General features: G+C 45.0%; 1 protein-coding gene across 2 annotated transcripts in view; it reads left to right on the plus strand.

The window, feature by feature from the left end:
* The window catches only part of ABTB3 (ankyrin repeat and BTB domain containing 3), a 124,518-nt gene that overhangs the window by 6,965 nt on the left and 93,160 nt on the right, over positions 1–24,393 (plus strand). For both annotated transcript variants that reach the window (XM_028490555.1, XM_028490556.2), the window contains exon 2: positions 4,694–4,898. In XM_028490555.1, the coding sequence (XP_028346356.1) occupies positions 4,694–4,898 (205 nt within the window). The remainder of the gene's footprint in view (positions 1–4,693; positions 4,899–24,393) is intronic.

Consider the following 24,393-nt stretch of genomic DNA (forward strand, 5'->3'; position numbering starts at 1 on the left):
AGATGGTGATGATGAAGATGATGATGGTGGTGATGATGATGATGTGATGATACAAAGCAAAAGAAATAGTGCTGAATACTTATTATATGCTTAGGATGTGCCAGACCCTATTCCAGGTGCTTTAAGTGATTTGTGATTGCTTCATTTCATACTATGAGTTAAGCACTATTATTATCTCCATTTTTCAAATGAGGAAACCAGTGCTGGGTACTTTATACATGTTATCAATTTAATCCACACAACAAATTCACAAAAGTCATAATCATCCCCGTATACAAAGAAGTTAACTCGCCCAAGATCATGCAGCTAGTCAGTGGCAGGTTGGAGACTCAGACTCAGACAGTCTGACTCCAGAGGGCTTGTCCCTAACCACTACACTACACTGCTCCTCCAAGAACAGAACAATGAATGAGTCATGTCTCTGCCTGTGAAGCTCAGTAGGGGAAGTAGATGTGTGGGCACTTAAAACACATCTGAGTTAAACAAGTAACATGTTAGACTTTATTAGCAGGTGTTGTGTGTACACAGGGGAATGGGAAGTTGATTCTGATCTGTGGCATCCTGGAGGGCTCCAGGGAAGAAGTGGCATTTGATCACAGCCTTGAAGGTCGTCAGTAGTTGAGAGGATGAAGCGGGGGGGCACTCTAAGATGAGAAAACAACAAGAGCAAAAGCAAAAGCAGGAAACCTGGAAGTGCAGGGTGAGCTGAACGATGCTCTGAGGAGATGGTTAGCCCAATCAAGGCCAAAGCCTTCCCAGGGTCTTGGGGAAATTGAGGGGTGATGCACTGCCCCAAAACATGGATCCTCTTCTCATCTCCACTCCATTTTGATTTTCTTATTTTGAGCTTTTTTATGAGTGCTTTCAAGAAAGACAGAGGGGGACTTCCCTGGTGGTCCAGTGGTTAAGACTTCGCCTTCCAATGCAGGGGGTGCAGGCTCAAACCCTGGTTGGGGAGCTAAAATCCCACATGCCTCCTGGCCAAAAAACTAAAACATAAAACAGAAGCAATATTGTAACAGATTAAGTGTACCCCAACCTGACCCTAGATGGAAGGTACAAGAAATTTAAACACCACCTCGGTAAGCTTATTATTCTGATAATACCAAATAGCACATGCCATAATTCAAAATTCAGAAATGACAGAAAAGTTGGAAGGGAATGTCACCCACAATCCCACTAGGCAGAGAAATCCTTGGTCAACATTTTGCTTTTTTTTTTCTCCAGGTATTTACTCAGAGCATATTTTTTAATAACATAATCCTGATCACACTGTATGCAGTTTTGAATTTCACTTTTTTCCCCACTTACCATTTTAACACAAAGCTTTTCATCATTTATTGCCACTCTATGTAAACATTTTTAGTAACTGCATAAGTTTTATCACATACCAGAGTTTATTTAACCATGCTCTGATTTTCAAACATTTGTTTCTTTGTCAAATTTTGGACCCTGTAAATAAGGTTTGGGTGAAAATCCTTGTGCATGAAGATTTTGCTGCATTTTGGATTCTAACATTGGGACAGAGTCCCAGAAATGGAATTACTGAATCAAGGGAAAGGAGCAACCTTGGGTACATAATGCCAAATGGCCCCATCATAGACTTGGAGCTGTGGCCACAGATGCAGCAGGATGTCTCTGAAAGAAGGACTCAGGTCAGTGTAGGGCTATGAGCACAGACATTAGAGTCAGACAGACCCGGGCTGGGATCTTATCTCTGCCGTGTGACCTTGAGCCTCAGTTTCCTTATCTGTAAAACAGGATTTCTCAACCTGGGCATTATTGACATTTGGGCTAAATTCTTTCTTGTGGGGACTGATCTGTGCATTGTAGGATGTTTAAGAACATTTCTACCCATTAGATGCAGTAACAGCCCCCCGGACATGGCACCAGAAATATCTCCAGATATTGCCAGACATCCCCTGGGAGGCAAAATCACCCTGGTTGCAGATCACTTCTCTAAAGCTAAAATAATATAAACATACCCTATAGAGCCTTGTGAGGATTAGAAGCAATGCACGTGAGGTGCTTTTTCACGGTGCCTGGTATAGGGTAGGCATTCAATGAATGGCAGCTGGGACTGTTCTTCATGTAGAGCCATGTTTCTCCACATTTTCCATCTGCAGGTCCCCTGGGGATCTTCCCTGCCCACCTGCCACTAAAAGAGAATTTCCTTCTCTGATTCTTTTTTTGAGGTTCTTGCATATATTTTCCTGCTGTCGCAAATGGAGAGAAGGAGGGTCAGACTCTAGGTTAGGCTTGATAAGAGGCAGAGGGGTGTAGGGAAGCAAAACTTCCCCCCACCCTGCCCCACTGCTATCAGTTTAACTCCTGCATCACTGTTCAACTCCTGCATCACTGTTCAGATATTAAGCTGAGTGGATTGTACTCTGGTTAGGTCGTCTTGATGAGGCCTTAGGACTCTGGCAACATAGAAGTTTCCTTTCCTCTGACAACTCCTATCAGAAATAGTGGTCACTTGGAATCTTGCCTCAAGACGAATTTTTAAGGCTGCATCTACACTTAGTGGATAAGGGCTCTGTGATTGACTAAGCATGTCTGCCATGGGCATGGAAGAGAAGGGGGAATATTTGCCATTTCCACCCTCAGGTGAGACCTCATCTCCATAGTCTCACTCCCACAGAGGGGGTGAATGGTCCTCTTGTCAGTCTTCTTTTGAGGAAGTGGCCCTTTTCCTCAGATAGGAAATGGTAACCTAGAAGGCAGGCCCTGGGCCTTCAGAGGAGAAACTCCTGCCTCTCACTGAGCCTCACTTTCTTGGGTCTGGATTTTAGGTAAAAAGTGTCATGTTAAAAGGTACAGCTGGATGGCAGAGAACTGGTGGGCTCTTCAGGCTTGGTTTCAGCTGGGCAATGAAGGATTGGGAATGGGGGCTTTGAACTCCAGTAGGAGTTGATGTTTCAGTCGTGAGTCTGAAGGCAGAATTCCTTCCTCTTCAAGGTCCTCTATCTTTTCTCCTAAGGCCTTCCTTCAACTGACTGGATGAGGCCCACCCACAATATGGAGGGTAATCTGCTCTACTGAAAATCTACTGATTTAAATGTTGATCCCATGTAAAAAATAGCTTCACAGCAATATCTAGTCTAGTGTTTGACCAGCCAACTGGGCACCATAGCCTAGCCCAGTTGCCACATAAAATTCACCATCACAGATATCTTAGAGGAGTGTCTCCCCAAGTGTACAACACCTCCCACTGTGCATGAGATGATTTCCAGTGGGACAGGGGCAGTGCCTTAAATAACATTGGTCATGGGAGTGACTCTTTTAAATTCTATTTTAATTCTAATTGCTTTCAGAAGAAAGGCTCCACTTGATATGAGCCCCTAACAACTCTCTCACTTGTTATTTATAACAGTAGAAAGCAGGACCAGAATTCAGCTATAAATTAATTACGCTGTTTCCTTTTCCTCAAGTTAACTTTCACAATGACCTTCTGTTTATGGCAGGTGATACTGATTTTCCGTTTATGGCAGTGACATGATGTTTCCTTTTTAGATATATGTATTTTAAAAAACAAAAGGAGTCCATTGAAGATTAAGTGAAGAATGGTACGGGTGGTGTTTGGATACAGCTACACTCACGAAGGTCGCTTACAAGCAATCCAAGTTTGAGAAACACCATTTTAGCCAAGAAAAGTCGGGGCTTCAGGCCCAGCCGGCATCCCACAGGAGGATCTTCCCTCCATGGCCAACCTGGGAGCATGCAGCTTTGGTTTGATTAAGGAGAGGCCTGGTTTCCTTCTGAGAAAGCGTGAGAAAGACCAGAGTGTTCTCAGGGTTTGCCAGTGCTGAGAAGAGTAAAACATGCCCCTCAAGGAGCACAGTTAAGTGCGTGGATTCTGGAGCCAGACTCTGCCGGGGTCAAATCCTCCCCCTGCTGCTCATAGCTGTGCACCCCTGAGAAGCTATTTAACCTCTTTGAGCCTCTGTTTCCTCATCTGTAAAATGGGTTTATAAAGGTACCTACTTTATAGGGTATTGTGAGAATCAAATGAACTAGTGCTATCGCATAATAAGTGTCATTTAGGACTGAGTCGCTGTTGTTGGGAACGACTGACAAAGAAAAAGAATATTGTGACACAGTGCTCTAAATTCTGTACCCAAGAAAGTACAGTGTGATATGAGACACAGGGGAGTGCGGGAGATTCCAGGATGGCTTCCTGGGGAAATGAATATATAAGCCTGGATACCTGGATAATCAGTAGGAGTTAGCCTGGAAAAGAGGAGAGAGAGAATGTTCTGGATAGAGGGAATAGTGTATGCCCAGGCTTAAAGGCAAGTGACAGTTCTTGTGACTGCAAAGAAGGCAGTGCTGGTTACAGCAGAGGATGTGACAGAGGGTGTGTCCCAAGGTGAGGGAGGCCGGAAGCAGACACATACAAAGGGCTTTCTGTGCCTTGTTAGAAACAATGGGTCCCAGAATGGCAGGACTGGAGTTATCTTAGCAGCCCTCTGTGCTTGAAACAGCACCCCAGACCTGGTAAGCCCTTGACAGTGGTGTGGTGAATGAACAAATGCTTTCCTCTCTGCTTGATGTTGTGGCCTGGAGGTCTCATGGGACCACTCCCATTGAATGAGGGAATCTCAGGATGGAAATCTCTGCCGAGATCTCCAGGCACATCTCTGCAAGTCTTGGCTGCCTGAAGGATCTGAAATGTTACTTCTGTCCACAGGTGACCTGGTGTCCCGAGCAATGCATCACCTGCAGCCCCTCAACGCCAAGCACCATGGCAACGGCACCCCCCTGCACCACAAGCAGGGGGCGCTCTACTGGGAGCCCGAGGCCCTGTACACCCTTTGCTATTTCATGCACTGCCCACAGATGGAATGGGAAAATCCCAACGTGGAGCCCTCCAAAGTCAACCTCCAGGTGGAAAGGTAAGACTTGTGTTGGCTTTGGATGGCCAAAGAGAGGGGCTCCCTTCTGGCCAACACCACCTTATGGTGAGTAGGTATTGCCTCCAGGGTGGTACAGGAGTGGGGGAGGAGAGGGATGCTGGGGGTCAGAACTGCCCAGTTTCCAGAAACTCACTGGAGGGGTCTAGATGACCTTGAGGGGTTATCAGAGACCTGGGTGGAATCTTTGAAATGGGTTTGCATAGGGCTGGTCCAGTTTGGGATAAAAGTGGCCTGGGTCAGAAGAGAGGGTCTGCGAATCTGGAGGGATGAGGCCTCTGCAGTGCAAGGGGGCTTCCTTGTGAAGGCAGCTTAGGGGGATACCAGCTCCTTGGATGGGAGATGTTTTATCTCCATTTCATCCTGACTGCCCTGGGGATTTCAGGGGGAAACCATAACACTCGCTCAGCCAGAAGTGGGCCTCTCATGTGGGCAGGAGACAGCATAGCAGTTCCCATGAAGCAGAATCCTCATGGCAGAGAAAGAAGGGAGGGCTCCCTGGAAGAGGAAGCTCCCTCTGACCTGGCTTCTGCTGCTCCCCAGTGTCATCCGTCCACTTCCCCATGCCTCAGCCTCCGCATCTGTAAACGAGCAGCTGCACTAAGCACTTTCCAGGTTGCCTTCTACCTGGAAAATCCCAAGATTTTCTGAGGATGGTTTCACCCTCTCAGAGGCAAGGCATCCAAACCACCATCAGGAAAGGAGGCTGCCTGGAGGCGTCCCCTCGTCCCCTGGGAACAGGTCCACAGAGATGTGGACCTGTTCCTAAGGGAACGTCTCCCCCCCAGCATCTCACAAATCAGGCCCCTCCTCCTGTGTACACAGGCTTGTTCACTCTAACTACTGCAGTAGTGACGCTGTTTCTCGAGTGGTTAAAGAACAGGCTCTGTGATCCAGACTTCTGGGTTCAAATCCAGGCTCTTCCAATTAAAAGCCAGGGTGTCTTGGAAAAGTGCCTTTAACCTCCCTGTGCCTCAGTTTCTTCATCTACAAAATAGAGGTCCTAAGAATAAATCCTTCATAAGGCTGTTTGAGGATTGAATGCATTGAACAGTGCCCAGCACATAGTAAGTGCTCAATAAATGTTCCCTTTTATTATTGTTGTTGGAGATCTTATCCGCAAATAGCTGAACAACTCCCAGTTTGGGCTCAATGCACTTTTCTCTGTTAAACGGTTCCAAGTGGTTTTGAAATGCTCACTGGATGCTCTGTTTCTGCCAGGATGGATCGGGCTTAATTGGGCTCCTAAACCATGTCTCTTGGCTTTCAGTTTAGAGTAGAGGATGGAGGATGAGCGAGACAGAAGTTGACTCTTTCTTTTTTTTTTTTTTAAATCCCAAGTTAGCATCAATATTTCAATCCAGTCTGGAATTAACTTAATCAGAGGATTACTCATGTCTCCCGCCATCCAGGCCAAATCAGTGGGTGCCGTGTGCATATTTTCATGTGCCAAATATGCCCAAAGTGGAGAGGTGGCAATGTGCCCGTGGTCCCTGGGCAGAAAATAACCTCAGTCAGACACACCAAGACGTTGCTTTCTATGAGTATGAATCATGATGGCTGGGAGGATGGAAACTATTGGCCTTGGCCTTTGGGGTACCTAGTTCTTCAGCCCCCATCCCTACCCCAGCAGCCTGTAGCATAGGGCAGTTTCTCTGACTCACCTACCCCACCACTCTTCAATTCCCGCCTCTATGCAGATGACAACCCCTCCATCTCCAGCCAGACGTCACCACCTCTGAGCTCCAGAACCTGATCCAGCTCAGCCTTCCAGTTTCCACTGTCAAGTCTCACACTCTCAGGCTGGTTCTTCTCAGGGCACCTTATTCTCTTCTGCCCAACACAGCAAATGTGTGTGTGTGTGTTTATTGCCTTCGAGCTTCGTAAGTGCACAGAACACATCTGTTTTGGTTGTCACGCCACACCTAATGCCAAGCTCAACATCTGGTATATATCACAAAGTCAGTAAATATTTGTAGGATGAAAGAAGGGACAAATCCATTGATCCAACTGCCTATGGAACATGTCCATCAGGAGTGCCCACAACCACCTCAAAACTAAAGCCAACATCTTTCCCCCAAAACCAACTGTTCCTGCTTTCCCCCCGCCCCCAGTCTCTAAGGATGGCATCACCATCAACCCAGTCACCTCGGTCAGAAAACTGGGACTCACCCCACACTCCTTCCCTCCTTCCTACAGCCAAATGGTCAGTAGGTCTCACTGATGCTATGTCTGTGCTGTCTCCCGTTCCTCTAATCCTTCCTCCCCAGATTGCTGCCTCACTGCATGGTTCAGCCCCTCGTTTCCTCTTACTGCTATTACTGCATTTGATTTCTAAATGGTCTCCCTGGACGGGAGGCTTAATATTCTCTGGCCAGCTCCATCCTCATGGCCACCAGACTGAAACTTCTGAAATATACATCTCATCGTGCGACATACCCCCTGCCCCCAGCTCAACACAGTTGCATGGCTCCCGTTATATTTTCTGTTATGTAGTTTCCATCTTCCCTTCCGGAATCTATTTCAGGATTCAGAGTGTAGTTGAAGTGGCTGTAAGTCTAGGGAGACCATCTAAGGATTCCAAACTTTCTGGGACAAGTTTTAAAGAGGCATGAGCTGCAAGGGGGAGCCGAGTAAAGAGAACATGTCCTAGAATTTGTCAGAGTCAATTATCTCGGTCTTTCCATTCCTCCTTGGCTGAATTTTCAGGGGACGACACAAAACAGAAAGAACTTGTCATTTTTTGAGTTCTGTTCACTTCGGTCCTCTGGAAAGCGTATGGATTTGGGAGTGAGATCGACCTTTGGGTTTGGATCCCGGCTCTGCTTCTTCTAGTTCTGGGACCTTGAATGAGTCGTTTCACCCCTATTGAAACTCTTCTCCTCAACTGTGAAATGAGAACAAAACCAGCCTCTTGGGACTGGTGTAAGCAATGAATTAGATACTGTAGCTAAGACATCCAGTGCCATGCCTGGCACAAGGGGAGCTCCCCTCACCCCCACCAAAAAGGAGCTGATATTATACATCTTCTTTTTATTTTTGTTTTTTGGCTCTAAAATGTTATTATCGTTGTCCCTAAAGAAGCCTGTGTATGATTCCTTGGAGACGAAAAGCTGTTTCTTCCCGTTCCATGATAGGCTAGGCATTGATATTTATTAGCGTCTGAAAACACACAGGGAAGGGCTTCAGAGGAGAGAGGACTCTGTTTCCAGCCAAGTGTTTACAGCAGCTTCATACCAAAACTTACAAATAAGACGTTTCCAGTGGGAGGTAGGATTCTAATTTGGAGCTGTTTTTTTTTCTCTTTTTCTGTCTTCTTTGTCCCCCCAAATCCAGCAACATTTCCTTGACTCTCTATCTCTGTTCTGGAAAAGTCAAGTAAGGCCATGGTGTTTATATGGTTTTCCATAGACTCTTCAAGAACAGGAGCTGAATATTATGTGCTTTTTGTCCGCGCCAAGCAGAAGGCCTGGAACATATTTGTTGACTGAAATACGGATTGTTTTGTGCCTCAAACCATCTCTGCTTGTCAGAAGAGCCTTTCTTGGCTAGAGTACTTGGAACTAGGCCTCCGTATACCATTTGACTCTTTCATGTGGGCATAGCTTTCCAGTTGCTACATTGGTTTTGGATAGCTTCATTTTTCATTGTGGGGTTTTGAAGAAGCTCAGTACCAGTATAAAATTTCTGTAGTTTAAGTTGTTCCAGAACTTTGGCTACTATTTTTTGAGCTTCTGAAATCTTTCAGTCCCTCAGATACTTTATTTAGGAAAAAAAAAAAAAAACTCAGATAAATTTTGTATGATTATGATTAGGCTATATTTATTTTCCAAATAGTAATGATAAAGTAAACACCTCAGTTTTGAGGATAGGGGTCATGTGAAGCTACTACTGTTTTTTAAATAGAATCATCTTAAATCTATGACAAAATTTCCCTGCCCCAAATCATTACTGGAAATACTAGTGATTCCTAGATGTGTTTGGCCATGAATGATATCAGTAATTTGTCACCATAAAATTAAAAAGAGTAGGATAAATAGGAGCGTTTTGTTGCCTGGAGTAACTGGTAATGCCCGAGAGGAACAGAGATCAGCTTCACCTAGAAGACTAGACAATTAGGTAGTTTTACTCTCCCCCAGTCTCATGGGAAACAAACCAGAATTTATATCTAGGCAGTGGCAGCTTTCACCCCTTTTGTAAGCAGAGCTGTGTAAACAGATGTGGCAGACATCTGTTTCCCTCTGTCTACCAGGGAAATCTCAACCGCAAACATGAGTATGCAATCAGCAATCACCAACTATTTCAGGAAAACGAATGGAAGAAACAGCACAGTCTTAACAAATGGAAGAATTTACACTCGAGGAAATAGAGTTAATAAAGTAAACATGCCAGATATTGGAAATTAATGGTACCCAAATACATCTTCTAAGAAACCCTCCCAAAAGATCACCCCAGCACATCAATATGTGACAGGTGATATCCAAATTTTAACATACTCCAACAGACATACCCAGGGTTATGCAAAATTTCCAGCCTTCTAATTATAACCCTTCCCCATTCTTTCCCATCAAGGAATGTGTATCAGAACACAAGTGAGCAGAGGTATCCTTGATACAAGCAGCACTACTAGTAGGAATGCTTAGCTGCAAGAGTTGAACCGGCTTAGCAGAAAGAAAACCTCTGAGAGGCCCAGTGTAGGCAGAGGGGTTAACAAATCCTTTCCACTCCTGCATGAGAATTTGACGCTGGGTTAATTTTCTAGCTCTGTTCCCCTGGAAACATGATAAAAATTACAATATCAACTGTGTCACTAAGCAACATTGCTTATGGTCAGAATGACCCTAGGTTGGTACGTTAGATCTGGCCTTGTAGTACTATAGATACTTGGTATAAATACCAAGTCTATAGTACTATCTATAGTACTTGGTATGGTACTTCCAGAGCTTTGGGCTTCTTTGAATTCGCTGATCCTTATAACTGGCAATGTCCCTTGCAGGGACCTTGAAAGCTACTTCTGTGGAGTTGTTACAAGAGATATTGGGGTTCATAAAGCAGGGCAGTTCTCACAACCACCCAACTGGATCTTATCTCCTTGCACCTGAGTGTCACCGGGGCAGAAGATAGCTCTGAGACAGCTGGGTGAATCGTTATAAAGACTCCCAGTAAAAGGAACGTCTGATGTTGTCATGCAGGACAAGTGTGGCCTATGATGGTCCCATGAGTCTAAATGTTTAGTAGAGAAGACTTCTGGAGGGCGTTGAAGCTGGAGAAGCAGGCTTTGAGCACACACAACCTGGAGCAGTGCCCAAGTTGCACCCCAGGATTGCTCAGAGCCATAGACACTGGACTTTATACCACTGAGGCTGAACTTTGGCCACTCCCAGCAGGACCTCTGTCACCATTACCCGTGAAAGCTGAATGTCTCTACTACCACTCTTGTCATGTTCCATCTATGTCACACCACTTGCTTCTAAATCAGTGGAGCCTGGGTCACATCCTTGCACCCTAGTAGCAAGGGTGTCTGGAAAGGTGAATTTCTACCTTGTTGAACTATGGAATAATAATATGGGAAACTCTCCAAACGGTAAGGTCATCAGTGGTTCCAAGCACCCAAAAAAGTTGACAAAGGTTCACTACACTCTTCTACTTTACTTTTTTAAAAAATAAATAACACACAAGTGAATCATTTGCACAGTTCAGTACTTTTGACCATTATTAGCCACACAGCTCACAACCGACTGGCTTACACACCACAGTGAATACTCCCCAACAGAAAGACTGCTTGGGCTGACACCCTAGGAACCTCAATAGCAAGAAGGAGGAGACAGGAGGACTGTTTTTTCCTGACATCTTAAGCAGCAGTGCAGAACGCCTTTCCCCAGAGGAAGGATGCTACTTTCTCACCTTCTTGAGGGCAGTGATCACATCTGGCACAAAAGTCCCCTAAAATGTCCACCCAGTGCTAGTGGGTCCTGGAGAAATTCATAGTCAATGGATGAATGGGGACAACCCAGAGTGGGAGAACCATATATTAGACCTGTTTTCTGCAGGGCTACTTGTGGGCTTTTGTGGGCTTGCTTGGAATTCCTACCATTATATAAATGGTTCTAATGAAAAACAAAATGCATGTTGAATTCTAAACAATTAACTTAAGAAACAAAGTTTTAAAACATGATCTATTTGTGACATGAACGTTGCTGCAATTTATTTCATCTGGCCGGGGTAAAAGCAGCTCTAATCCCAATATTTTTCAAACTGTAGGTTACAGCCCATTAATGGGCCATTAAACCAATGCAGTGCAGAGATAGGGAAACAATACCCCACAGGCCAAGCCTGGCCTACTGTCTGTTTTTATAAAGTTTTATTGCAACACAGCCATACCCACTTGTTTACATATTATTTATGGCTGCTTTTGCACTTGTGGTTAGTTGTGACAGAGACCAAATGGCCCACAAGGCTGAAAATACTATTTAGCCCTTTCCCCTGATGCTGTGGGTTATAACCTACATTTTAAAAAAATTAAGTAGAATTGAATTAAAAAAACATCAAAGTAGCTTGCATTGAGGGAAGGTAACTATATTTCTTGAAAGTTTGTTGGTTTTGTTTTTTTTTGGAGGGAGGTACATTAACTTAACTGGAGTTGATTAACTTGCCAAGGTCATGCAGCTAACGTTGCAGAACTAGTGTCTGAACTCCCCGCATCAGGCCCTGCTCTGTGCTTGTCTTCGCATCCCTAATCTCTAGAATCTTTTTACAATATTTATGAATGTTTATAGGATATAAAACTAACATACTTATTAAATAAAATATAAGTACACAAAAACTTTAAAGAAGAAACTTTGAGTCACCCATAGTCTCTGCATCCAGGAATAAGCACTGAGACCGTATGGGGTATTTCCTTCCAATCTTAGTTTTCTGTGTATATTCAAAAGGTGTTTGGTTGTTTCACAAAATAAGGACTGTTCCGTCATTGGATACGGAATTTAAAGTCAAGAGAAAGCTGAGAACAGGCATGTCAAACATGCTTCATTCCTGTCGAAGATGATAAAACTGAGGCCTAGAGGGATGAGTGGACTTTTCTGGAGTCATAAGCATATAGTCAGTGGATTTGCAAGGCAGTGCCACAGTGCCTTGCACATGGTTTGCCCTCTTCTTGGACCACTGCCTCCCCTCTGCTCCGTCAACTCACTACCCCCATCAGTTCATCCTTCAAGACTCATTTTAGGCATCACCTCCTCCAAGAACCCTTTCCTACCACCTCAGGATGCACTGAGTGTCCAGGGCCTAGCTTAGTGGATAGGATATAGTAAGCGCTTAATAAATGCTTGCGGAACTGAACAGAGCTGGGTCTGAAACCTATATGTTCTGGCTCTCGGCCCAAAGAGCCATGTTGCCAGTGTCAACTCAGACAGCCCTTAGATTGCCACTGGCTCTACTGATCACATGCTTCAGGCCTCAGTTTTCTTAGCTGTACACAAAAAATAATCATTCCTACTTCATGGAGCTGTTTCAATGACTAATGAACTAACTTATGTAAGTGCCACACACAATCACTGACACTTAGCAGGTGATCCGTCAATGGCAGGGATTATTATTTACTTCCTTAAACCAGGTTGACCTCCTCTTAGATATTATAAGAGATTTTGATCAACATTTAGTATGTGGCAGGTCCTGCTCTATACTTCATGTGTATTAACTAAATCATCACAGTACCCCTTGAGGCAGGAGCTAGCCTCACCTCTCCCCATTTCACAGATGAGGAAACTGAGGTGCAGTGAGGTTAAGTAAGCTGCACACTTGGGCAGGTCTGGGAGTATCAAAAACATCAAATGAATGCTGCATGGCTATAGGGAAGGAAGCTCTCTGCTAAGGGAACAGAATGCATACCATGGAGGGCAGGAAGGTGAGACAACAGAAAGCCAGACCTTGTTCTGAAGAGGTGTTGGGTAGAGCAACAAATTAGACAGGAAAGAAGGTTGAGAGACCCGCCAAGGTGTCAGGAATTTCTCCTATAAGCAGTGAGGAGCTGGAAAGGATTCTGAGAAGGGAGGTGAAGAGACCAGAACTGCGTCTGATTCCTTGTAAGGCCTCCCTTGATGGAGACATAGGATGCCTGAAGGAAGGTAATGGACATTTGATGCACCTACTATGTGCCATGTGCTATGTGAGCAACTTTACCTTCAGAGTTTAATTTAATCCTTACACTCAACTTTGTGAGGTAGAAATGCCTTCATCTACAGATGAGACGATTAAGTCTAGTTGCTACTAGTAGGAAAATGCTATTTGGAAGCTATTTAGGTAAAGCTAAGGACCTTCACAGCACATTAATTATATCTCTGGATATTTTTTATTCTGGGGCCAGAGTTTATATCTTGGTTCTAACACTTACTAGCCCTGTGACCTTGAACAATTTACTTAACCACTCTGAGCCTCAGTTTTCTTATCTGTACAATGGGACCTATCATAGAATCTGCTTCAGAGGGCTGTTGTGAAGCTATTATGTGTTAATATATAGAAAGCACTTAAAATCCAGCATGCATTAGTCTCTTTATAGATAATGGCCATTATTATTCTCACTGTTATGGTGCTTATAACCTAGATGTACACTATAGCAGGCCTTCTCAAATTTTACTGTACATTTGAATCCCCTGGGACCTCATTAAGATGCAGATTCTATTCATTAGGTCTGGGGTGGGGCCTGAAATGCTTCATTTCTAAAAAGCTCCCAGGTGGTGCTGATGCCGCTGGTCCATGGAGCATCACGTGAATAACAAGATACTGTGTTGTCATTCGTTTCCCCAACCTACTCCAACCCCCATTTTCAGTTACATAAGGGCAAGAAATAAGCCTTTTGTTGATTTTTGTCTCTCTGGTAGACCTTAGCACATAATAGGTGCCTAAGAGATATTTCTCAGGCTTTGAGGGCTGGATTGAGCCTTGCAGGGCCTCTAGTCTTACCTCATGAGAGGCTGGATCCCTCTGCAATTTGCCGGAATGAATGGATTTCAGAAGTCAGATGTGGCCAGCCTGTGGAACTCTCAGGCTTTGGAGCACCAGCCAAGGGAAAGTGCTGAGCATCCAAATATAATGATCATCTTCCACTTAACAAGGTGGCCGGCTCCTCTCAAGAGGCTTGGGAATAGCAAATTGGCCACAAGTGTGCAGGAGAAAGGTGAGGCAGGATTTGACAGGTGTCCTCCCCGGGGAGAGGCAGCAGGGCTAATCCTAAACCACACCAGCTAAAGGGCTGTTAAACACGTCCAGCCCTCAGGGCTTGTCAAACTGTTTACACGCAGTTGCCCAGGAGTTTTTTCCCAGCCAAAGGGGCTGCAGTTGCTCCTGACCACAGGTAATAAGCTGGGGGCTCAAGTTTAAAAATAGCCCCCTCTCCCAATATGGGGGGTTAGTCTGATCAAATGCATGTGCTTCACTTGTTCATTTCAATATCCAGGTCTTTTCTGAATCCCAGTTAACTGGCTGCCACAGCAGTCTGGTCTGGTCTGACACCAGCTTCTCTTTATTTAAGGGAAAAAGAAGGAAAACCTTACCTTTATGATACAAAGACTAAGGAACTAGTGCTGCACTATCCAGTATAGTAACCACTAGCCATGCAAAGCTGTTTAAATTTAAATGAATTTAAATTGAATAAAACTAGAGCTTCAGTTCCTTAGTATCACTCGGCCTCTTTTCAAATATCAATAGCTAGATGTGGCTAGTGGTTCCTGCATTGGATTCCGCAGAGACAGGACATTTCCAGCATCACAGAAACTTCTATTGGACGTCGCTGAACTAGAGACTCAGTACACATGGTGTCCCCATTGCAGGAAAAAGAGCCCATGATAATCCCACTCCTGAAGCAGTAAGGTAGGAAGTGTAGGAACCAGGGACCAGCTCCCCTACCGAGGCATTTTGCGTGTTTCCGTGTTTTGATCATCTTAGAGCTGAGTTTTTCAAAGCGGCCATCATCATCATCACAACCAAATTTTACCAAGTACTTACGACATGCTAGCCTCTCTTCGAAGTGCATTAGTCATTGGGTCCTCACGAGAATCCTGCAAGTGTAGTAGCATATCTTACACTATCTCAATCTCTTATCTTTTCCTGAGTAACTTCAGGCTCAGAGAGGTTGTGTAGCTTGCCCAGGTCACACAGCTAATCGGGGCAGAACTGAGACGCAAAGGTAGGAAGCTTGAGTCCAGAGTTTACTCTGTCAACGGGGTGCCGTGCCACGGGGATGGGAACGATGTCGGATGTGAGGGGGAGGGCATAGGATTCCCTGCAAAGGTTAAAAGTCTGAAAATCTCCCAACAGGAACATTCTTGTTTTAATATGCTTCCTCCACCTCTACCCTTTTCCTTCTAAGATTTTCCCTGGCTTAGGCTTTAATAAATGTCACTAATATAAGTGGAATAATGGTAATCAAATCATTTCATCGGATAAGACAACAGTTAAAAACCTTTGAGAAACACGTTAACCTCCTGAAACAAATTGCTGGATGTCTATATAGACCCTGCCTCTTAAATCTTTACCTCAGTGCTACTTGAGCTTTTCATTTCTTATTATACTTTTCAATATTGTTAATTGTTCTATTTACTACTGGACTTTTTATTCAGTTGTTCATTCTTCATTCATTCATTGAACACGCATTGAGTGCCTGCCCTAAGCATAGTAAAGGAAGAGCTGGTCTTTATCAGAGTCTTATGTGTGCCAGGCACCATTATAAGCACTTTACATGAATTAACTCATTTATCCCTCATGATAACTCCAGGAGGGAGGAATTGTTACTGTCATCCCCAGTTTATAGATGTGGAAAGTGAGGCAGAGAGGATAAGCAACTTGCCCAAGTTCACAGGGCTCAGAAGTGGCCCCGTGCTGGGGAGGCGGGGCCCAGGGACCTCTCAGGACTCCTGCCCTGAGCAGCTCATTTATCATCAAAGATAGAAAGTGCCAAGGTTCAGAAGGGAGGTGCAGATAAACTGCTGAGGGACTCAGGGATGATGGTTTTTGAGTCAGGCTTTGAAAGATGGATAAGATCAGGTGTTCTAAGTGGGAGGAGCAGCTGGCAAAGGCTCCAAGGTAGGAAATTGCAAGGTACATGGGGGGAGGCATGTACCATAGACCAGCTGAGTTGGACCAGAGGCCAGACTGACCCTCAGCTGGTTTGCAAAAGTGCAGATGGTTAGCCAGTTGTTAAAATGCTAAAATACTTCTCTATGAGTTGGTAAAACGCTGCTGCCCCAAATGTCCCCTCCACCACCCTCATCCCCCGCCTCATGTCCTGCAGCTGCCCCATAAGAGGTCCTGTCTGCAGCAAGACCATAGGAGTTAGGTGGTACCTGGGCCTTCCCCATAGTCAAGTATTTAGAAAATCCTCGCTGAGTTGAAAGTCTGTGGGAGAAATATACATCCTGCAGGTGTTGATGGGCCTCTGTTCCTTCCACAGTGGGGTTAGGGTGAAGGTTTGAACAAAGGAAGAAGCATAAGCAAAGTACAAATGCCTGCTCATCCTTCAGGACTCAACTGCATCCTCACCTGTGCTGTGAAACGTTGTGCCCCTCATCCCCAGTCCCCATGAAGCCCTCCGTCTGTGAATAATTATAACAACTCTTGAGTGCCAATGTGAGCCAGACCCTAGGATGAGCTTTTCTACATTATCCCACTGAAATGTCCCAATCACCCTCTGAGATACTGTAACTCTATTTTACAGATGAGGAAGGTGAGGCTTAGAGAAGTCCAAGGATTGGACCAAAGTCACATAGCTAAGCTAGTAAGTGGCTGGGCTGGAGGCTGAGCCCAAGCACTGTGATTCCAGAGCCTGTGTCTTCTTGACCCCCTACCGTGTGGCCCCAGTCATCACTCTGGCTCCCAAATGGCGCTCATTTGCTTCCAAATGTCTGTCTTCGCTGCCAGACTTTGAGCTCCTCGCCAGCAGGGACTGGACTTTGATCATCTCTTGCTCTCTCTGGCAGCCTGCCAGGCCTGGCACAGAGTGGATGGGGATATAAAGATCAATCTGAGTGCATGGAAGCAGGAGGACGTAGCAGGGGATGATGTAGAGACCAGTTAGAAGGTTCCTGCAAAAGTCCCAAGAGAGGTGACAAGCGCATGGCTTGGCGGAGTGCCAACATCTCTATCCCCCAGGCGAGAGATGTCACCAGTGGCCTCCTCCTTTTGCTGAATGGTCCGGAGGAAAGCTAGGTTAGCCTTCTTGGATTTTTGGTTCTTTCTCATTTGCCTAGAACCGGCAGCCCTTTGCTTGCCCTGTGTCTGGGGCCTCGGGCACCATGTGTGAACGTTCTGAACGTGCAGGAAAATTTTTTTTTTTTTCCCTTTTGCGGTACGCGGGCCTCTCACCGTTGCGGCCTCTCCCGTTGTGGAGCACAGGCTCCAGACGCGTAGGCCCAGTGGCCACGGCTCACGGGCCCAGGCACTCCGCGGCATGTGGGATCCTCCCGGACCGGGGCACGAACCCATGTCCCCTGCATCGGCAGGCGGACTCTCAACCACTGCACCACCAGGGAAGCCCGGAAAATGCTTTTTGAAGAACATTAAAAGGGCTAAAATTAGCCCTTGAAGCTGCCTAGTGTAAACTGAGGGCTGACCCAGGATGGCAAAGGCAAACGAGAGCCAGAATGCGTGGGACCAGAAAGGCCTGCAGAGAGAGGGAGAAAGAGAGAGAGAGAGAGAGAGGAAGAGCATTCTCTGAGCTCAGCCCGCTTTCAAACCATCTGCCCCTGTGCCAAGTTTTCACTCTTTTTCATCCCTTCAGACATAGTGATATTGACAGCTGCCAGCACATAGCTGGGTTTCACATGTTATGGTTTCCCAGGCAGTAAATCTGGTCATTTGCCCTGAGCAGCAGAGCATCTGAGTTGCCCTTTCATTCTTCAAAGTCTGACTTCCCAAACGAAGCCTATACATGTCTCCGTCTATCCTAGGCTACAGTTTTCCTAGGTTTCTTGATTTAATCACATTCTCTCCTCCATCCATTTTGCTCTCCTCATGGACTGCATATGTTTACAACTACAATACAGGTGCTATAAATACAAATTTTTATATGATTGTATCTTTTACTGAAAAGCTAATATACTCCTTTTTTTTAAATTTTGGAAAATACAGAAAAATGTAAGAAAGGAAATTAAAATTATCTACAATTCTACTACCCAGAGGTAGCCAAAATGATGATTTAGTCTATTTTCTTATCTCTTTTTTTCAAGACAAATTAGGCTTTTTAAAATAATTGTACTGTGTATATATAATTTTATATCTTTTTTATTTCACTTACTAGTACACCATAAGCATTATCCTGGCACTACTACAGAACATTCATAAACATTTTTAATGACTGCAAAATATTCCATCTTGTGAAGGCATCATAATTTGCCTAACGGTTCCCAGGTTGCCAGGCGTTTGGGTTGTTTCCAATGTGTGAATTGCTGTTCTTTTAAAACTTCCCATAGTGGCATGACTAAAACACCAATGTTGAGGGAACGGATATAAAAAGAGTAGTCTGTCTGCAGAGCAACTGAGGGGTTAATTTATGAGGCCTCTGACAGCCCGGGTGAGGGAGAAATTGCAGAAGAATCAGAGCACCGGGAGGTGGAAGAAATGCCTTGTGGGAAACATCAGGAGTGGCCCCACCAGCCTGTAAGATTTCCAGCCACAGTCATTATCAAATCTCCTGGAGTGAGTGCTTCACGGTTTCCGGGGATCTTCCACCCTTGCAATCTCCCTGGATTCCGGAAGTGGGAAGACCAGCCGCAGTTGCTTTTCACAACTTAAGAGACTGAAAGAAAAGTCTAGAAAAGTCGTGAGATTTGCCCAAAGCCATGCAGTGGAGTGGTCAAATTGAAACCAGAGGGCTGCTCTAGGGATCCCTGGAAATCCCCACCCTCCTTCCCGCATTGCTTCTAGAATGGAGAAGAGCATTCCAGCATTATCAGAAAGCAAGTTTTGAGTCTGACCATGTACAGAGTTCATTGCACATGTACTTGGCCATGTCTATAGATATGGAAGTTTCCACAATTCCAGGAACTGTTGGTTGGTTGGTTGGTCAGTCATGTTTGTAATTCTGGATTTAAAGTTTTTGCTCTGTTTTTAGTTTTTCCCCGCAGATAAGAAACATTCCCTGGGAAGGCTTCCTCAGTTCTTTCAAACTGGTGTGAGGAGTCCAGTCAAGATTCAGTAGGTCAGGTTCAGGCCTGCCCAGGAATTTAGGCAGAACATGCTGGCAAAAGAAGGTGCCTATTTTCCCAGGCTTTGTTCTCACTGAAAAGCTCCAAGGCTGGAGCTAGCCCTTTTGGCAGTCCTTTGTCACACTGCTCTCTACGAATTCCTTACACAGAATCCCACCCATCACATGGCCATTCTCCAATCCGTTATGGCAACAGGGTGTGGAAAGAACATTTTTATGAAGAAAAAAGGAAACCAGGAAATATTGTCAAAGTCAAGGACCAACCTGTTGAAAACACTAACACTGACTGCAGATTCCACTGCCTCCAAAATCCATCCCCAGAGGCACTGTCCTTCTTCAGACCCCAGGGCACTTTACAAGAGCATCCCACAAGACACTCCTCATGGTCAGCCTTGCATCATGGTTATCTGCCCTTCCTTCTTTGATGGCCACTTTATGCTCCAATCCACCAATCAGAAGTCATGACCTAACAAGTGTACAAGGATAATTAAGGGCAAACAGACATTGCAATTGGGGCTGCCCTGGGAAACTGGGAATGTGTGGCTTGAACTCCCTTGCTAGGTTGAACATCGGGGTCCAGGTTTTAAATTCTTGTGTCTTCCACAAAACTCAGCATGGACCCTTGCTCCAAGGAGATAGTCAATAAATAGGGAACAAGTTAAATGATTGGCCTGCTCCATGAATGGCCCTCCCTGTTCATGCCTTTATCATCCCCCAGGTTCATCGGCCACCATGCCTCCCATCCTCTTATCACTTCAGCTACTCCAGTCCCCACAGAGTCCCCCAAGCTTGCTCTGCATTTCCTCATCTGATTTCCTCTGCCTAGATTCTTCTTCGGAGCCCTTCTAGCTCTCCCCCTTCCAGGCTCAGGATGGCATTTTACAACATGCTCTTACCCCCTTCAGCTCCAGCTGATTTTGATTCATTCTCCCGTAAGACTTTGTACATTTCTTTATCAAAAGACTCTTCAGATAAGCTTCTTTTCTCATGTTTTTCACATTAGACCATGAGTTTGTTGAGGGCTAGAATCTTTGCAGTATCACCAAGTATAGAAGCTGGTATATAGTAGGTGCTCATTTTATTCATTCATCTATTCGACATATATTTATAGCACATCTATTCTATGCCAGGCAAAATACCTGTCTTCATGGAGCTTACCTTTTACTAGGGGCTGCAGGTGAGGAACAAATGCATAAATAATAAAATATCAGGCACAGATAACTGATATAAAGAAAAACAAAACTGGGTACTTGAACCAGGTACAGGTGATGAGAGGTGTTATTTTAGCGAGGATGGTCAGGGAAGTTTTCTCTAAGGAAATAGAATTTGAGCAGAGAAATAAAGGAATTGAGGCAGTAAGCTATGTGGATATCTGACCAAAGATCTTGCCAGGGAAAGAGAGCCATAAGTGAAAGGCCCTGGGACAGGAACATTCTTGGAACATGCAAGGAACAGCAAGGAGTCCAGTGAGGCTGGAAGAGAATGAGTGAGCATGGTGGGAGATGAAGTCCAAGGTGGGCAGGGTTAGATCTTGAAGAACGTTTTGAGCATATGGAAGAGTTTGGTTTCTAGTCCACGTTTTTGAGAAGCTCAGTAAATGTTTGTTAATCTGAATTATTTGAGTCAGGTTGAATTGAACTGACCTGAATTGGGTTTCGCTAAACTAAACAGAATTGGGTCTCATCTTGGTATACAAACTGCATACAATTTTTGAAACGTGCAAAATCCCAAGTCTGCCCTTATTACCTACAAATGGTAAAGCACTATGAATAATCCCATTTATCAGTTTTAAAACCTGTTCGTGTGTGAGTTCACCTGTTCTGGAACTGGCACAGCCTTGTAGATTGTTCCAAAAGTCTGTGGCCAGTGACACTTTTGCCAGCCCCTCCTACATGCACTAGTTTCATTGTGGTGGCAGATTGGGCACAGGGGACGTCTCCACCCAAGAGGAATGTGGTCCTAATGCCTGTTCATCATTCATGTTTCATTTCTGACTGTCCCAGAGTCTGAAGTCTTTGATGATCTCACTGGGATTTATTGGGGGCACTTGGCCAAGGTCTTGAACCTAACTTTTAACAGAGTTTTTACCCAAGCCTGGTTCTCACTGAATTTTTTTTTAATAGATCTTTATTGGAGTATAATTGCTTCACAATACTGTGTTAGTTTCTGTTGCACAACAAAGCGAATCAGCCATATGCATACACATATCCCCATATCCCCTCCCTCTTGAGCCTCCTTCCCATCTTCCCTATCCCACCTTTCTAGGTGGTCACAAAGCACCGAGCCATCTCCCTGTGCTATGCTGCTGCTTCCCACCAGCCAACGATTTTACATTCGGTAGTGGATATAGGTCGGTGCTACTCTCACTTCACCCCAGCTTTGTCCTCCCACTCCATGTCCTCAAGTCCATTCTCTATATCTACCTCTTTATTCCTGCCCTGCAAGTAGGTTTATCAGTACCCTTTTTTTTTTTTTAGATTCCATATATATGCGTTAGCATACGGTATTTGTTTTCCTCTTTCTGACTTATTTCACTCTGTATGACAGACTCTAGGTCCATCCACCTCGCTACAAATAACTCAATTTCGTTTCTTTTTATGGCTGAGTAATATTCCATTGTATATATGTGCCACATTGAATTTTCATTATGTGGATTCCTACCCTTAACACAACTGAAAATAAATTACATTTCATTATTTTTATCATTTTACTCAGTCTTTATAAAACCATCCCAGTTACCTGTCACCCACAGTAAAGTGAGAAACCCACCAGAATTTAAGCTAAGCAAATTCACAGGATTCAATTGTACATTTGTTGATTCATTTAACAAACATTCATTCATTCATTCACTCAGAGAATGTTGGTTGAGGACCTATGATGTACCAGGCACCACGCTAAGTGCTGAGGATAAAGCAGAGCACAGGATAAGTCCCTGCTGTCATGAAGCTGATAGTCTAGTGGAGGAGACAGAACAAACCAGGAAGGGACTTCCCTGGTGGTCCAGTGGTTAGGGCTCCACGCTCTCACTGCTGAGGGTGTGGCTTCAATCCCTGGTTGGGGAACTCAGATCCCACAAGCGGCCAAAAAACAAACAAGCAAACCAACAAACAAAACAGAACAAACCAGGACACTAACATAAAATGTCATCCTGAGTGGCAAGGGCTACAATATGCGAGTTTGGGGTATATAAAGATGAATAGTTCATGCCCCCATGGTTAGCTGGGATGGTAGTAAAGACATAAATGATAACAATAAAATGATATAAATGGTATTATGGAATTATGTACAAAATGCTTATCGAGTTAGAAGGAAACAAAGGACTAACTGTATTGTGGGTATGGCGGTGGAGGGCTCTTGGGGAACAGTTCCCAGAGGAGGTGTTATTTGATTGGTGTCTTAAAGATGAGTAGGACTTAACTGGATGGAGAGAGGATAGAAAGAGAGAGGGGACAACAGCAGGAGCAATGCAGGGAGATGTGAGCAGACACCCGTGTTCCAGAAATGGCTGGCCGTTTGATGTGGCTGGAGCACACTGGTGCTGGACAGGCATGGAAGGGGCACGGGAGAGTGAAGATGTGGGTTGAGGCCAGTTAACAAATGCGCAGGCTGAGGAATTTATACTGTTATCAGATGACCACATTTACATGTTAGCACATTCATCATGGCAGCAATGTGAAAAGATTGAAGAGAAAAACCAGAACCCGGAAATTATTATGAAAATAATGCAATGGTCCAATCCTAGGAAGAGTCTTGTTTCAGTGGCCAATCAGTTAAATGTGGAGTGTTAGACTCTTAGGGTGGGGAGGGACTCCAAAAAGTCATCTAGTCTAACCGCCCATTCGATGTTTAAATAGGACCTTCCTAAGGGAAGGGACTGTCCAACCCAGGCACCAGCCCTTGAGGCTTTCTTCCCATCCCAGCTCTAGAGAGCTGAGACTCCTCTGAGGTCTTACTTAAATGAGCCGAGATCTGCTCCCTGGAGCTACCACCACCACTCCTTCTTTTGCTCCTTGGGGCTTCCAGAACCAACCAGTCCAATTTCTAACCCAGATGCAACTTTTCACCTTTCAAAAACAGTTGTAATTTACTGAGCACATTCTGTGTGCCAGGCAAGCCTGCAGAGTGTGTATTTCCCCATTTTCCAATTGGACCCTGGGGCTCGTTGGCCATGTGACTTGCTGAAATTTGGTCACTGACCCAGGTAAGTGACAGCACCAGGTTCAAAACTCACAGCTGTCTGACACCTGCAACCTTAGAAACAGCTATCAGTTTAACTTGACAAACTTTTTTTTTTTTTTTTTTTTTTTTTGTGGTATGCGGGCCTCCCTCTGTTGTGGCCTCTCCCGTTGCGGAGCACAGGCTCCGGCCGCGCAGGCTCAGCGGCCACGGCTCACGGGCCCAGCCGCTCCGCGGCACGTGGGATCCTCCCAGACCGGGGCGCGAACCCGGTTCTCCTGCATCGGCAGGCGGACGCGCAACCACTGCGCCACCAGGGAAGCCCCGACAAACATTTTTTTAGCACCTATTCCTTTGAATCCCCTGTCCTGGGTATCACAGAAGGGGAAAACTTAAGGTGAATAAGCATGGTTAATGAAGTCCAGCACTCCCCACTCTAGTGATTTGGACAGTGGAGTCAATACCCAAGCATTGTGATCATGTATGTATGCTTGACTTTGGCCTGCCGTCTGGCTATTCCAGAAGAAAAGTGATTCATGTTTGGCCCATTTCATGGGCCTGGTTCCTGCTGGTAGCACTAAGGCAAGCCCAGTGCAGGAGCTGTGTCTGGGAAAGAAGATCTCTATCCCGGAAGGACGCAGGAGGGGGGATGTACCTAGAAAGGTGGAAGGCATGAGACGGATGTTTATAATCACATTTGGGTAAAGCAAAGCTTCAACTTGGAGGTGTCCCAGTGATAGGCGAAGAGGGATACAGCAAGACGGAGAGGCTGGAAATCTGGAAGCAGAATGAGAACAGGTGTGAGGAGCTGATAGGAAAAGCCAGGAGAACCCAGCCTATGTGCTGAGCAGGTGTACAGGAGCTCCCCCTAGGCAGTTTGTAGCGTTGCTACAGTTGTAGCTGGAAAACCCTGACGAGATGAGGTTCTGGTTAGCAGAACTACCTTCCTCTTTGTGTTTTTCTTCATCTGATGTTTAAGTAGGTAGCAACATAGACTAGATGTGTTAGATGCCTGGTATACATGAAGACGCCTGAATGTAAACCTTTCATATAACTGTAGTTGTGTACCTGTTACCACATTTTCTCAGTGGCCCTGTAAAGAAGGAC

This window comes from Physeter macrocephalus, chromosome 6, assembly GCF_002837175.3.
Source record: "Physeter macrocephalus isolate SW-GA chromosome 6, ASM283717v5, whole genome shotgun sequence".
NCBI classification, from domain to species: domain Eukaryota; kingdom Metazoa; phylum Chordata; class Mammalia; order Artiodactyla; family Physeteridae; genus Physeter; species Physeter macrocephalus.